A 15616-nucleotide genomic window follows, 5' to 3' on the forward strand; every position below is an offset into this window, starting at 1 on the left:
ACTTTCATGTTTGATCCTAAAAACCATTTTATGAGGTACATAAAATCAGAACTTTTTCAGATGACCTTCAAAACAACTCAGTCAAAATGTAAATCATTGTTGTTTTTTTTATTTATTACCAACAATGTATACGACAGACCTTCCTGATCCTTACTCCATTCCTGACTCCCACCTTCAATATGGGAAATTTCATTTTCTACTTTATTCGTGTCTTTAGTTGCTTGAATTTTTAAAGAATGAATTATTTTTATTTTTATTTTTTTTGAGGAAGATTAGCCCTGAGCTAACTGTTGCCAGTCCTCCTCTTTTTGCTGAGGAAGGCTGGCCCTGAGCTAAAATCCGTGCCCATCTCCCTCTTGAATTATTTTTATAGTCAGAAGCAATAAAGATGTTTTTAAATCTGTTAGAACTGACTTAGCTTCTAAAAGGATATCAGTTCTAAGGAGAAATCAAATCTATCATCATAAATGAGTTTTTTTTCAGTACTAAACAGACAATATACATATTACTAAGTTAAATAAAATAACTACCAGAAATATAATTAAGGATTCTCTGAACACGTCTGGGACTGAGAACAAAGAATAAACTCTTACTATCTCATCCACCAAAATCACAAAGCTTGCAGAATGCACAGTGTCAATCCCTTGGGTTTTCAAGTAGGAAACAGAGCAAGTATCATTATTAAACAGTCAAATATATTTATAAACATTTATTAATCAAAAATAGGTAAGTTTTAACATCATCTGCATGAAAGAGAAATAAAACAATTGGAGATACACTTCATTGAATGCACAAGTGAATTCTCAGAGAAGAAGTAGAAACTTTGGTGAGAATGATTGATAAACCTCTCTCAGGTGAACAAGAATGGTCAACATCTGCTTCATAGTTAGATGTGGTGTGTCTGCCAGATAGTGCCTAATCTCATTTCTTATAAAGTATCCCCGAGCATCAACTCTCTTTCCCTCATACCCAGAGATGGGAAACAGTGATGAATGAGGCTCAGTGATTGGATGAGGGTGTCAGTTTTACACATTAATTTTTGCCCAACTGCATCAAGATGGCTGCCTCAAAATACCATATATTCAAGAAATGTGGAGGGCAGGTATGGTCACCATTTTATGAATGAAGGAATTTTTATTCTTCATCTTGATGTCTTACTTTATTTACTAGGTCAATTCTTGGCTGCAGGTATTCACAGCACTGTGTGTATGTGTTTGTGTGTGTTTTAAATTCAGATTTGAACAATCAGAGTTGACTGGATGACCACACGTAACACCCATTCCCTGTTCATACATAAAGCTTACTCAAAATGATACTGATGATGATATTAATAAGTTATTGATCTGATAATTTGCCAGGCTGTTTGATGGGTCATGTGCTCCTAATTAAATTTTCATTGATTCTTAAGGAACAGCATTAAAATGAACAAGGATTAGATTTGAAAGCTCTGCACGCAGCACACAAATACAAATATAAATACACAGTAAATCATTTTAAAGAGTTTTTAAGGTCTATTTTCAGCATTTTGCATACCTCTCCTCCATGAAAAATTCAAAGATTCCTTTTAAAGTCACTTACACGCCAGCAATTCAAAAGTTTTTTTTCACCCAGAAGATTATTGTATGGCCAGATACAGAACATAATTTTAAAATTTATCTAGAGGTATAATGTAGTAGATTAGAGCTTAGACTCTAAAAAGAGTTTTCCTATGTTCAACCTCCAGACTCATCATTTACTGGTTGTTTAACTTTGGGAAGTTTTTCAACTTCTCTGTGTCTGTGCCTCAGTTTCTCACCAATAAACCCTCATAAAGTCGTGAGGATGACAGATAATCCATGTAAAGTTCTTTGCGTAGTACCTGGTCATAGAAAGTGACCAGTAAATCACTACCTTTTGTTCACTCAGCAGACGAAAAGCTGGCTAGTCAGCTTGACGATCTTCTCTTCCTCTCCAGAATGGTGACGATGCACTAGGTTCTATGGTGTATAGACACACTAGGAAGACATCCCTTTTCTGAAGTCACCTTCAGTGAGTATTCTAGAGTTCAGTGGTGCTGAAGCATCTTGCAAGGCAAATTCTGATGGGTAAGTAGGCATTACTTACTAGGTAAATGCTAAGCATGTGTAAATCTCATTACATCGGGAAACCCACCTCTCAGGACTTGCAGCTCCCTTTACAACTAGATATTAAAAAGGCAATCTTGGGGCTGGCCCTGTGGCCGAGTGGTTAAGTTCACGCTCTCTGCTTCGGCAGCCCAGGGTTTTGCGGGTTTGGATCCTGGGCACGGACATGGCACCGCTCATCAAGCCATACTGAGGTGGTGTACCACATGCCACAACTAGAAGGACCCACAACTAAAAATATACAACTATGCACCAGGCAACTTTGGGGAGAGAAAAGAAAAATAAAATCTTAAAAAAAAAGGCAATCAAAACTAATGTTTCCTAGGGCACAAATAAAGTCAGGGTACATTTCTTTGTAAAAACACAAAACAATAGACATAAATGCTAAAATGCAGAGCATTTGTGAAATGCTTAGATTTTTCATGACCAATCCCCCATGCATAAACAGTGCTTCAATCATTTAGACAAATCTACTTCAGTGTATGTTTGAAAGCCATACTAGACCTGGAGCAAGATAAACAGGTCCATAAATTAGAGAGAGTTGCTTGAAGGAGACCCCATAGCAATATCCCTTAAATGCAGTTACCAGGTGTGTTTTGCAAAGTATGCAAATTTATCTGTGAAAATTAGTGTCCCTAGGCTAATACCTGTATTTTGGCTTAGGACTCTAGAATGATAATACTCATGCTCATAACTACCTTTCCTAAACTTAAGATCCATGGGAAAGCCACTTTCGTGTGACGTTTGTGACTTTTTTTCTCTACTAAGTCTTGATATGGGCATGTCTTTGTCTGCCTATTTACAGTTAAAGTGAATCTCCAAGTCTGTGGACTTGGAATATCTGGCCTCAGCCCTGAGATTCTGCATTTCTGCTCTTTCCAGACTTCCTTACCTACTCTGCAGCCTTGTAGCTATCTCTGTGGCAAAGCAGAGCCTTTCCTGGCAGGTAAACCTGCCCTGTGAATCCGCCCCTCAAGGGCGTGTCAGTACCATTTCCTGGAGCAATCTCACAGGGTGGCTCCACTTTCCATTTGTGCTCAAATACTTTGCTGCTTCCTCTGCAGCTGCCAGACCTGCTCCTGCTGCTGCTCGGTAACTCTCCTCTCTCCCTGGCACCACCATAGGCAGAGGTGGTTGATAAATGGCTTCTACGTGTGCCTGCCTGCCTGCCTTCCTACCTTTTCTTTCATGATCTCTCTCTCTCTGTTCCATAGGGAGAGCATCTGGGAGCACCTTGCTGACCACTGAGAAGATGATGAGCTCAAGCTATTGGAATGAGACAAGCAGCAGCAGCTGTGGGACTCAGCAGCCCCCAGAGGTGCTGCAGGGCCAGCCCCAGCATTACCACTGCTACCATCAGTCAAGCCAAGTCCAGCAGCCACCAGAAAAAAATGTAGTGTATGAGCGAGTGAGGACCTACAGTGGGCCTATGAACAAGGTGGTTCAGGCCTTGGACCCCATCAGCTCACGGGAAGTGCTCTCCCCTCTCAAAACTGCCTCCTCCTACCAAAACTTGGTTTGGAGCGACCATTCTCAGGTACGGCAAAATCAGGCTACTAGAGAGGGAAAATGTCGACCTCATTTCTTTTTTTTCAGCTTCTTTGCCTCCGTTCTATAAGATATTATCTCTTGGCAGATTGCAGCTATATGTGTAATGTACAGTCACCCAAATTCTATCTCTTGGCTGTTCTTTCATTTACTAGTGCCTGTGGTTGTTTTTTTACCAGTTCCAATGATTTTCATAATCTAACTAGAGCATAGGATGGCTCATTTCTTGTTGGATTTGATTGGAATATCCAATCTGAGGTATTCTTTTGCCCCTAATGCAAAGCAATCCTCAACTCAAATACAGTAATTTTTATAGAGTAATTTCCCGCTGATTCACTTCATGTCAGAAGTAAACAGGTTTTTTGTATTAAATATGGTGGTGTGGGGACAATGGCATGTACCGAGCGACGAGCAATTGTTTCTGTTCATCAAACAGTATGCTGCTCCAGGATAAGTGATAAGCACAAATGTCTGTTTGAATTGTCATATGTGTTTCTTCTGAAAATGACACATTGGTTCTTATACAGTCAAGGTGAATAACTTATGAATATTGATAGAAAGAGTATTGAAAGAGCGGATATAGGATTGAGGAAGGAAAGACATAAGCAATTGTTATAGGAAAGCTAAAACAGGTGAAATTCTAAGACAACCTTTAATATGAAATAAATTTATTTTTATTTTTATTTATTTATTTATTTTTAAAAGATTTTATTTTTTCCTTTTTCTCCCCAACGCACCCCGGTACATAGTTGTGTATTCTTCATTGTGGGTTCTTCTAGTTGTGGCATGTGGGACGCTGCCTCAGCGTGGTCTGATGAGCAGTGCCATGTCCGCGCCCAGGATTCGAACCAACGAAACACTGGGCCGCCTGCAGCGGAGCACGCGAACTTAACCACTCGGCCACGGGGCCAGCCCTGAGATAAATTTATTTTTAAAGGAGTTATTTCAGCATCAGTGTCTGTGCTAATAATCTTGCCAATGAACGGAAAGGAAAATTGCAAAACTACATAAAATTGACAGCTCTATGTCTGTTTTTATTCTTTGACTTTCTTTATATTAAATTTGTATGTCTTTAAGCTTTCCAGAAACTTCTGTCGAAATTGGAATTTTATTTTCAAGATACAATTTGTACTGTGAAGAGCTCAAAAAATGATTCAGATGATATTATCCTATGTTGCATGATTATACCAATCTGGAATAATATGGATTATTTTCCCCAAAACCACAATTTAAAGTATGATATGAAGCAACATTTCCAAAGCATATAATAAAACTATTTTAAAAAAATGTTTAAAGGTATAAATAACCCAACAACTACAAAGGCCAGAGTTTTACTCTTTTATTCCACTCCTAGCTTAATTTGAGGGAAAAAATATGAAGAAAAAAGTCCAGGATTTATTGTTAGCAATTTCCTAGTTGAGAAAAACCCTACCTATATTGAAGTCAAAGGAAAGAAAAATATAAAGTTCAAAAAATACTAGTTTGTATAAGTGATAATAATAATGCAAGTGCACATTCCAATATTCAGTATGGGGATGTTAATGAACAACAAAGTGGGTGCCACCTATGTTCCTTAGTAGTCCAAAAACAATGCGATGGTCAAAAACAACAATTGCCAGTATCATAGGAATGCTAAAATCACCCTATCTGTTATAGTTATTTGAACATTAACTCCTTTTCTTGTTGACTTGCTAGTAAAAGAAAGATGAAGAGATAAAAATTTAAAAGCCGAAATTTGGCAAGTTATAAATATTGACTACAGAACAATTTTTAGGATCAAACTTTATTGTACGCTCGTTAATTTGACTTTCCTTTTTAATAATCCCAGGACCAAGCTAATCAAGTTTTTTACAAGACTTTCCTTCTTTCTTCCTGATATTTGCTAAAGTGATCCTTGCAAGACTCTCTCCATCCTGAAAAGTAGTTTCCTGTAGAGGAATTTAAAAAGAACCTTAGGGATAGAAAGTATGGCCACAGAAACTGGGATAAGAGATTGGAATGGAGGGTGTTGTGAAGTCTGAAGCTATTTATAATTGAAAAGAAAGAAAAGGAAGGGCTGGGTGAGGATGAAGGAGGTGAGAAGCAGATACGTGATAAAGGAAAAATATAAGAAGGTTTTCCATTCCCTAAGTGAAACAAGAAGAGAGAAAATTTGTCTATAAAATTTCAAACTGAGTTAGATGTCAAAGGCATTCACAAATCCACCAAAAAATAATTTTGCAGAAAAGCTTTTAGATAGCTGCCACAAAGAATGTGACTAGGAAACCATTCTATTTTATTTTCCTGTATCCTTGTTTATTGGTAGGACAGCATTGGGTACAGTTGGATCTAGATTTGATCTGAAATTATCTTCACGCTAACGAAATGGGTAAGATGTGGAAGCCACTTTATTATGTACCATACCAAGAACAAGCAAGCAGTACATATTACTCAAGCTCTTCTTACTTTTCTGGTTTGGTTTATGTTTTAATAAAATCTCTCCTTAATACGCCATGTTGCAGAGACATTTTGAGTTGCTATGTAGCAATTACTCTGATGCTAGAGTTTGTGACCATGGCAGCTAGGAAAATGGATATTATAATCAATTGTTGGTTATCATGAATTCAATTAAACTTTTACTTTATATGTTTTTAGCACTTTGGATGACATTCAGAGAATTCATAAGATTTAAAAAATACATATAATCGTCAGTAGTGAAATATGTTCCTTTTGAGAAACCAAAATTGATGGCATTCTGCTTTGCTTCCTGAATCTTAATTTTAGCTTAAATGTAGTAGACATTTTAGATTTAACCAAATGCTTTTGCAGCACTTTAGTATTTTCTATTTCCGGCTTTTCAGTACATGTTTTTCCTCTATTTTGTTCTTGTGCACTAAAATGGTGTTTATAGACCTAAACATATTCTAAATTTCTCGAGATATAATGTTGCTTTGTTTCTTGTCTATAATTGATTAGATATGTTTTATGATTCTCGTGGTTATTATTTTGTCTGATTGATAGAGTGCTTCTCGGAGAAAATCAAATGTACGTATCAGTTGTTGGTGAAATTGTCTAAATTGACAGTAGAATTAAAATTAATAGGTTTATCCATATGAGCAAGTAAAATCAAACACGGGTGTAATCAAGGTCATAGATGCATTTTAGAACTGAATGCAGTCTTGTAAATAAATGGAGTTCCAGAAACTACATAAAACAAAAGAAAACAAGAAACCTTAGAGCTCAAGCTTTTAAAAAGCTTAAATATTAGCCTACCATCATTGACTCAAAATGAAATACTGTGTTAAATGAACAGCATTGACATGAATTATTGATTGGAAATATGTTTGTCCCTTCCCTTAATTTAGCTTTTCATGAAGCTCAAGATATTTTCCATGTATATAGAGGAGCTCTGTTGTGTGATAGAGAAATGAATCAAAATAAAATATTTTTAATACCAGTGATTCATTGAACATATATTTATAAAGTGCCTATTATGTAGGAAGCACTCTGATTACCTGTATAAATACCATTTGCTTATCCAGGGACAGCCCACATTGAGGACAGATATATAGGACCTAGTCCGTAGGTGTCCCATATGTCTATATTTCATTTTTAAATATTATTTTATGCTTTGTCCCTCAATATTTTATTGAATAAAACAAGCGTTGGTGCAAAAAGAGATCTCTTAACATATGTGTTATATGGGCTACCATTCTTTTGAATTTGAAACTTGCAACCAAATTTAGCTCTATAGAGAGCAGCCCAGAGGAGAATGTGTGTTTATGAATGGCCTCTGCTCTCAATAATTATTCAGCTTGGTCTTATCTTTGTTTACATAATTTTTTTTCTTTTTCTTTGGTACAAAGAATGTAGATAGCTCCCTTACTATGCCAGTATTTCATTTCACTAGTAGAAAATTTTCCTCTTCTGTGGAGAGGGGTGTGTTGCTTCAATAAATTGTTGTTCAAGGGTGTGGTACTAAAGTGAATGATTGTTCAAGGAAGTAGGTTGCCTGAAAAAGGAATGAGGTCATAGGATAAAGAGACCTATGTTTTCAGCTTTTGTCTTCTCTTTTGTGCTTAAAATTAAATGAAGCTATAGAAATTCTGAGTGCAACTAATTGTGGGGTGAAAATGCCCATGCCAATTGTTTCTTGTTTAAGGGAGGTCTGATAAATTGCTGGGCCTGTTTTCAGTCAATGGCACTCACAAGCTGTCATTATGTATGTGTGTGGCAAGGTGGGGGTGGTGAGGAAAGGGGAAGAGACATGAAGTTGTCCTTTAACTGTTGTGATCCAAATTTCTTTTCTCGACAATTCATGGTAAAACAACTGGGAGATTAGCCATGCTCTTAAACTCCATTTAAAAGTGAAAACCTTTCTAAACAAATATATTTGAGTTAATTTTTTCTTCACACCAGCAGCTATCTCAATAGTGATCTTTTTTTGACTTCCGGTGGAGCATATATACTTCTAGGTTTTAAAGGCAAAAAGGATGTACTGCAAAAGGACGGTATACAGTCACGCACCATATAACGACGTTTTGGTCAATGACAGACAGCATATATGACAGTGGTCCCATAAAATTACAATGGAGTTGAAAGATTCTTATCACCTAGTGATATTGTAGCCATTGTAATGTCATAGCATGATGCATTACTCATGTGTTTGTGGTGATGCTGGTATAAACAAACCTACTGCATTGCCAGTCATATAAAAGTACAGCACATACAATTATGTAAAGTATATAATACTTGATAATGATAATAAACGACTACATTACTGGTTTATGTATTTACTAAACTATACTCTTTATCGTCATTTTAGAGTGTACTCTTTCTACTTATAAAAAAGGTTTACTGTAAAACAGTATGCCACGTTACACTGGCAGCAGCCTTATATATCTCATGTTTACTGCACTCTTGATTGCATCATTTTCTCTTGTGCTTGATTTAATCTCATGTTGTTTTATTCATCACGGCCCTTAAGCATACAAAATGCACTGCTAATGTTGTCAGTAAGAGGTTATGTTGAGTGATTGACCTGGAAACAAAATTAAAAGTGATTAAGGACTACAAAAGTGGAAAATCAGTGATGGTTATTGCTCGCCAGTCAGGCATGTCCCATTCCACCATAGCTATGATCTTGAAGAACAAGAACAACATGAAAGAAGCTGTTAAAGGCTCTGCTTCATTGAAGGCAATGTGACCAGCAAAAATTCAAGAAGGGCTTATATCAGGCATGGAGAAACTTCTAATGACCTGGATTGAGGACCAGACACAGAAGCATATCCCTCTCAGCACCATGACGATCATGGTCAAAGCAAAAAGTTGGTTTGCAATGTGGAAAGAAAAGATTGGACTCAGCTACGATGTTGAATTTTCTGCTAGCTCTGGGTGGTTTAAACAATTCAAGAATCGTTATTCATTACACGATGTGAAAGTGAGTGGTGAGTTTTCGAGTGCTCACTTGAAGGCAGCTGAAGAATTTTTGAAAATTCTAGATAAGCTGATTGTGGAGAAAAATTACTTGCCAGAGCAAATATTCAATATGGATGAAACCTCCCTATTCTGGAAACTAATGCCTGAAAGGGCTTTCATCCATAAGGAGGTCAAGTCAATGCCAGGTTTCAAGGCTATTAAGGACAGGATAACAGTCTTGCTTGGGGGCAGTGTTGCAGGGTACAAATTGAAACCTTTGTGATCTGGCACAGTGAGAACCCCAGGGCCTTCAAACATATCAGTGAGCACACACTGCCAGTGTACTAGAGGAGCAATAAGAAGTCATGGATTACCCAGATCCTCTTCCAAGATGCTCTCCTGAATTGCTATGCTAGCGAAAAGGAGAAGTACTGTTTGGAGATTAATATACCTTTCAAAATTTTTCTATTGATAATGCTCCATGACATCTTCTTTTTATTGGTGATCTTCATCCCAATAGCAAAGTGGTGTTTCTCCCTCCAAACACCACCTCTTTAATCAACCAATGTATCAAAGAGTTAAAGTAGCTTTTAAGGCCAACTATCTGAAGAGAATCTTTGCCTAGGCTATTGCTGCAATGGAGAAAGAAACTGGGAAGACAGTGATGTAATTCTGGAAGAATTGTAACACTTATGACTGCATCAAGAACCTTGGTTGGGCTTCAGGTGATGTCACCAAGGCATGTCTGAATGGCGTCTGGAAGAAGACACTCAAGAGGTTCATTCATGATGATTTCAAAGAACTTGCCAAGGATGAGGAGGTTGCAAAAATCAGCATGGCTCTGGGTTGAGATGGCAATCAACTTTAAACTGGGTGTGAATGAGGATAATATTGAGGAGCTCCTAGAAGTGGTTCCTGAAGAACTGAGTAATGAAGAGTTGTTCGTAGTGGAATAGGAACACATAGCTGAAGAAGTGCAAGAGAAAAGGAAAGTACAGGGGAAGAAAAGAAGAACTCCCAAGAAAACTCACAGTGAAGAGTTTAGCAGAAGCTTTTGCAGACCTCAACAATCTCCTTAAAAAGTCTGAAAACATGGACCCAAACACTGAAAGGTTTTCATTGAGAGGAATGTTCATGATACATTATCTGCTTTTAGGCAAATCTATGATGAAAAAAAGAAACAAACCAAGCAAGCCATCATGGACATATTTCTGAGTATGACCTCAGGGCAGGTCTTTATGAGATATTCCAGAAGAAGGCGTTGCTATCATAGGAGATGACAGCTCCATGAGTTTTACTTGCCTTAAAGACTTTCCTGTGGGACAAGATGTGCAGGTGGAAGACAGTGATATTGATGATCCTGACTTTGTGTAGGCCTAGGCTAATGTATGTGTTTGTGTCTTCATTTTTAACAAAAATAAAAATAGAAGAAAGCTCATAGATTAAGGATATAAAGAAAGAACATATTTTTGTACAGCCGTACAATGTGTTTGTGCTTTAAGCTGTGTTATTACAAAAGAGTCAAAAAGTTATAATGTTTATCAAGCAAAAAAGTTATAGTAAGCTAAGGTTAACATTATTAGAGATAAAAAATATTTTTTATAAATTTAGTGCGGCGTAAGTGTGCCATGTTTATAAAGTCCACAGTAGTGTACAGTAATGTGCTATGGCTTCACTTTCACTCCCTACTGACTCACCCAGAGCAACTTCCAGTCTTGCAAGCTCCATTCACGGTAAGTTGCCTATACAGGTGTACCATTTTTTATCTTTTGTACCGTATTTTTACTGCACCTTTCCTATGTTTAGATATATTTAAATACACAATATTTACCATTGTCTTACAATTGCCTGCAGTATTCAGTACAGTAACATGCTGTACAGGTTTGTAGCCGAGGAGCAATAGGCTATACCGTATAGCCTAGGTGTGTAGTAGGCTATACCATCTAGGTCTGTATAAATACACTCTCTGATATTTGCAAAAGGATTAAATCACCCAACAACACATTTCTCAGAATACATCTCCGTGGTTAAGGAACACATGACTGAACTTTATTTTCTCTCCTAGTTTCCTTCAGGAAAAGAAGAAAAATAATACAGGAATGAGTCTCTTAAATGAGGGATTTCCATTGGAGGGAAGGGACGAGGGGAAGGAGTTCTATTACTAGTACACTCTAGTACATTTTCTTGCTTTCATTACATGATAATAGAATCACAGGTTTTATCTTAAATTAAAGAAGTGTTTGTTTCATCTAAAGAGAGATCATTATGATTTTCATGTTTCTTCCTGTACAAAGTTCAGAACAACATCTCAGCAATAACCTATGGCAGGTGTTTAACCATGTTACTGGCTGTGATAGGTTCTAACAAAAACATCTCCCATACTATTCAGGGAATTTATTCAAATGGCAGTTTGCCTTGGCAAATTCTGCCAGCTCAAGCGTCAGGCGGTTTTCAGAGATTTTCAGAGTCATTAGGACTGACAGCAACATCCGTAAAGCTACCATGGTTTTCCTTCTTGGAACATTGTATTATCTATTAGTCTTTAGGTAAAGTTTTAAAATTTAAACTAAACAAAATGAAAGAGTTCCAAGTCCATTCCAACAAGCTTCCAAATATTTAGAGAACAAAGTCCTGTACTATGTATGTAATCTTCTCTATTACTTAATTCTCATTCCCAGCAACCTCACTGTCTCTCCTATCTGTTGCACCAAGGTCTTGAACTCTTTGATCAGAGCTATCAATAGGAAAATGAAAGCTAAGAGGTATTGACTGAAGAGGTTCATATTGTGCAATGTCTAAAGATCAGTCACAGAGAACACAGTGTGGAGAAAACACCCACACAAATAAATCTATGTGGAATGTCTCAGGGAGAGCTGCAAATAATAAACAGGCAGTAATGAGGTAGACTTTGGCAGAGCCAAACTATGAAACAGTCTAGTGTAGTGGCTAAGAGTGTAGGCTTAGGTTTTAAACTTCTTGGGTTTAATTCCTGGTTCGGAGACTTGCTAGCTATACGACTCAGTGGCCTCATTTGTAAAACGTGGCAATAGCAACACCTAACACGTAGGATTGTTGTAGAGTCAAATGCTATAATATATGGTGGAAAACACAGTACAGCAATTGACACGTAGTAAATGTTAATGCTGTATTATCTAGAATAAATTACTTGACCTCTCAGGACCTCAATGCTCTCATTTGTAAAGCGGGACCATAACACCTTCCTTCAGGGTTGTAGTGAGTATTGAATGAGGTAACATGTGAAAGTGTCCAGCACAATGTCTGGCACAGAGTTAGCACTCAATAATTCTTTCCACTTGTATTACTGATTTATAAAAGTATAGCCAACGAAAGCTCTTACCTGCACAAACAAAATAAGATAATAAAATAAATAAATAGACTATAAAGTAAGAGTTCCTTTGACACTGGAAAGATTAGGTAAACATATGCTTGAAAGGCTTATTAGGGCTCTACTAGCTAAGAGAGACTAATGAGGAAAAGCATTAAAGCAATTTTCTAAAACTCATAGTATATGATCAAAAGACTGGAACAGCAGGAATGTATTTATAACGTTTACTGGCATAAATATCTTTTAGAAAGAGTAATTTCGAAGTTCCCGTGCTCTTAGAGTCTTTGAATTTGAACATCAATATTTGAGATGGAGCTTTTTTATTTTGTGGAACTTTTCTTTTTAAAATGTAGTAACAGTGAGCATTAAAGCTCGCTTGCAGTCTACCTCTTACCTAATGTTTCCTTTACAGCTGCACTTCTAATAGGGTAGCATGTGCCTATTTACATTTACACTTAAATTAATTAAAATAAAATAAAATTAAGTACTCAATTTCTATGTCTCACTAGCCACGTTTTACGTGCTCAACAGCCTCATGTGGTTAGTGGTTACTGTATTGGAGAGCACAGACACAGAACGCTTCCACCATTGCAGAGAGTTCTACTGGACACTGTGGATCTCTATATTCAAGCTACTCTTTTAAATACAGAAATACTTCTAAGATCATCACATTTGAAGAAATTGATGGTGGCACAAATGTATGATCAAAGTGCTGCCAATTTACACCATCAGCTCTAATGGGCACCTAGGAATGGAACAAAAAATGAAGGCACAAACTGTCAAAGTATAAGTTTAGAGTGACTATTTCAGTAGAAGGAGAATTAAATTCATAAACCTTTAAGAAAAGACCTGAATAAAAGATTTTTATGTATACATGCATGTATCTATCCTTCTGTCTATCTATATAATTTTTCCAGAACATCACTTTTTGACAGAGCAAATGCTTAAGTAAGAAAAAGATGAAAAATAACCCCCCTCAATCAAAACGCATCTTCCTTCTTTTTTTTTTTTTTTTTTGAGGAAGATAGCCCTTGGCTAACTACTGCCAATACTCCTCTTTTTGCTGAGGAAGACTGGCCCTGAGCTAACATCCATGCCCATGTTCCTCTATTTTATAAGTGGGACGCCAACCACAGCATGGCTTTTGCCAAGCAGTGCCATGTCCGCACCTGGGATCCCAACTGGCGAACTCCAGGCTGCTGAGAAGCGGAATGTGTGCACTTAACTGCTGCACCACCAGGCCGGCCCACGCATCTTCGTTCTTTTGGGCACATAATCTGGGTTTCATAGCATTACTGGAACTGCCTATCTCTCTTAACCTACTGAAGTAATTTTAAATTTTGGTAAGTAAAGTTCAAATATCATTCCCATTCTTGTAGATGAGGTGACCAAGGCACAGAGACATTATGTGACTCGCTCAAGTTCATACAGCCACTATGTGGTAGAATTGGGATTTAAATCTAGCAATCTAGTTCCAGCTGTGTTCTTATAACCGTCATGCTCTACTGTGTATACCCGATCTACACATTTGACTCTCACGTTACACAGTCTCTGATATCCGATTCCTATTTATACTTCACGATCATTTTCTTTTACGCTCCCATTATGAATCACCTAAAATCTTTTGGGACACAAACCAGGGCAAAAATAAATAATAATTGAATATTTCAATAATTTTTAAATATGTTATTTACCAAGAAGGCAGATTTTTTTGTCACTGTTCAGAATTTTTTAAATATTTTTCTCATAAATTTTACTGATTGTTTCATGTCAGAATATACAAGGCTCCAGCACTGAGTAATAAGTTGATTAATTTTTATTTAAAAATTCATAAATGCTTTGGGAGAACTTTGCTAGAAATATTATGAAGAAATAAAATCAGCTTGTATCTTATTGTCAAATTTATGACCTCAGCAATAAAATGGCATTGGATTTGTAATTTAGAATCTTTTCAAAAACTTTGATAATGAAGTTCCAAAGTTAGGTTCCAACTCCTCGCCTTAATGATATTAAAGACCCTCCTTAGGACAGTCCCATCCTACTTTCACAGTCTTATCTCCCACTACACATCTCCTCCCACCTTGTGTTCTAGACACACTGTACTGTTCTGTTGAACAAACTGAGTATTTTGCCTCCCTCCCATCCCCGCCTTTGTTCATTCCTCCTCCACTCTGGCAACATCCCCCCTTCCCTCACATTTCTGCTGGAATTCCACCTATCCCTCAAAATCCACCTGGAAAGTCATCTTCTTCAAGACATCTTCTCCAACCCGGAACCTTCTTACCCTCTCCTTAATGTAGTACTCCAATCGCACCTCCATTCCAGATGTGGTCTCCTTTTTAAAGCTAATATCACTTTTTATTATTTAACTGTAAGTATTATAAGGTACTTATAATACTGAGTAGTATATTCTTTCTGTGATCCTTCTTTCCCTCCACCACGGACTGTAAACTTGTTGAGGGTTGAGATTTTTTAAATCAAAACTCGAAGACAAATCAAAATAAATGTTTCGGAGAATGGAATGGAATAGGAAATTCCCTCTCTCTTTCTCTCTCCTCTCCCTTCTCTCCCCTCTCTTTGTGATTACAGCTTACAAATATGCCTGAATGTGGCTGTCATCAGGGGCTTTAATAAAGACATATGACTAGGATTGTTTGTGGGTTTCACTCTCCTATGCTTTCTCTTTGAACTGAAAATGGAAAGTAGGACACAAATTGCCTCTTTAAAAAAGTAAACAACATAAATTAAATATTAGAAAGCTATTTAATAAGTCAATTAGTTTTCTATTCTAGTTCTTGGGTCCAATTAAGCATCTAGATTTGACTTCTTTATATTTGATTTACACTTTTTTTCCTATGGACAAATATTTATCATTACTTACTATGGCAAATGCTGTTAAAGGGCTAGTGATTCTGATCTGTCATCATATCATTTCCCTAGGATCTTGTTGTGATGCTTCCTTTAAACAAATTAGCTTGAAGCTGCTAATTAGTCTACTTATACAAATATTCCCTCGACCCCCCCGCTACTGAAATTTTGTCTAGATGAAGTGCTTTTACTTATTGAGTCTTATTCTGTTACCCTGTAACTGGTTGAGCATATCAGTTATGTGCCCTGAGAGTCCCTCATAAAAACTACTACTACTGTTCAATACTCAGTCACACACTAAAATACATTTAGAACTTTCTGCAGAAAGATTTTT

General features: G+C 37.0%; 1 protein-coding gene across 4 annotated transcripts in view; it reads left to right on the forward strand.

Moving 5' to 3' along the window:
- The first annotated feature begins 2065 nt into the window (after positions 1-2065).
- The window catches only part of POF1B (POF1B actin binding protein), a 76731-nt gene continuing 63180 nt past the window's right edge, over positions 2066-15616 (forward strand). For 2 of the 4 annotated variants that reach the window (XM_046672596.1, XM_046672595.1), the window contains exons 1-2: positions 2066-2084; positions 3338-3660. In XM_046672596.1, coding sequence (XP_046528552.1) covers positions 2081-2084; positions 3338-3660 — 327 coding nt within the window. In that variant the 5' untranslated portion in view covers positions 2066-2080. The other 2 variants (XM_046672597.1, XM_046672598.1) reach the window with 2 other exon arrangements.

Source organism: Equus quagga, chromosome 10 (assembly GCF_021613505.1).
Source record: "Equus quagga isolate Etosha38 chromosome 10, UCLA_HA_Equagga_1.0, whole genome shotgun sequence".
In the NCBI taxonomy this organism is placed as follows: domain Eukaryota; kingdom Metazoa; phylum Chordata; class Mammalia; order Perissodactyla; family Equidae; genus Equus; species Equus quagga.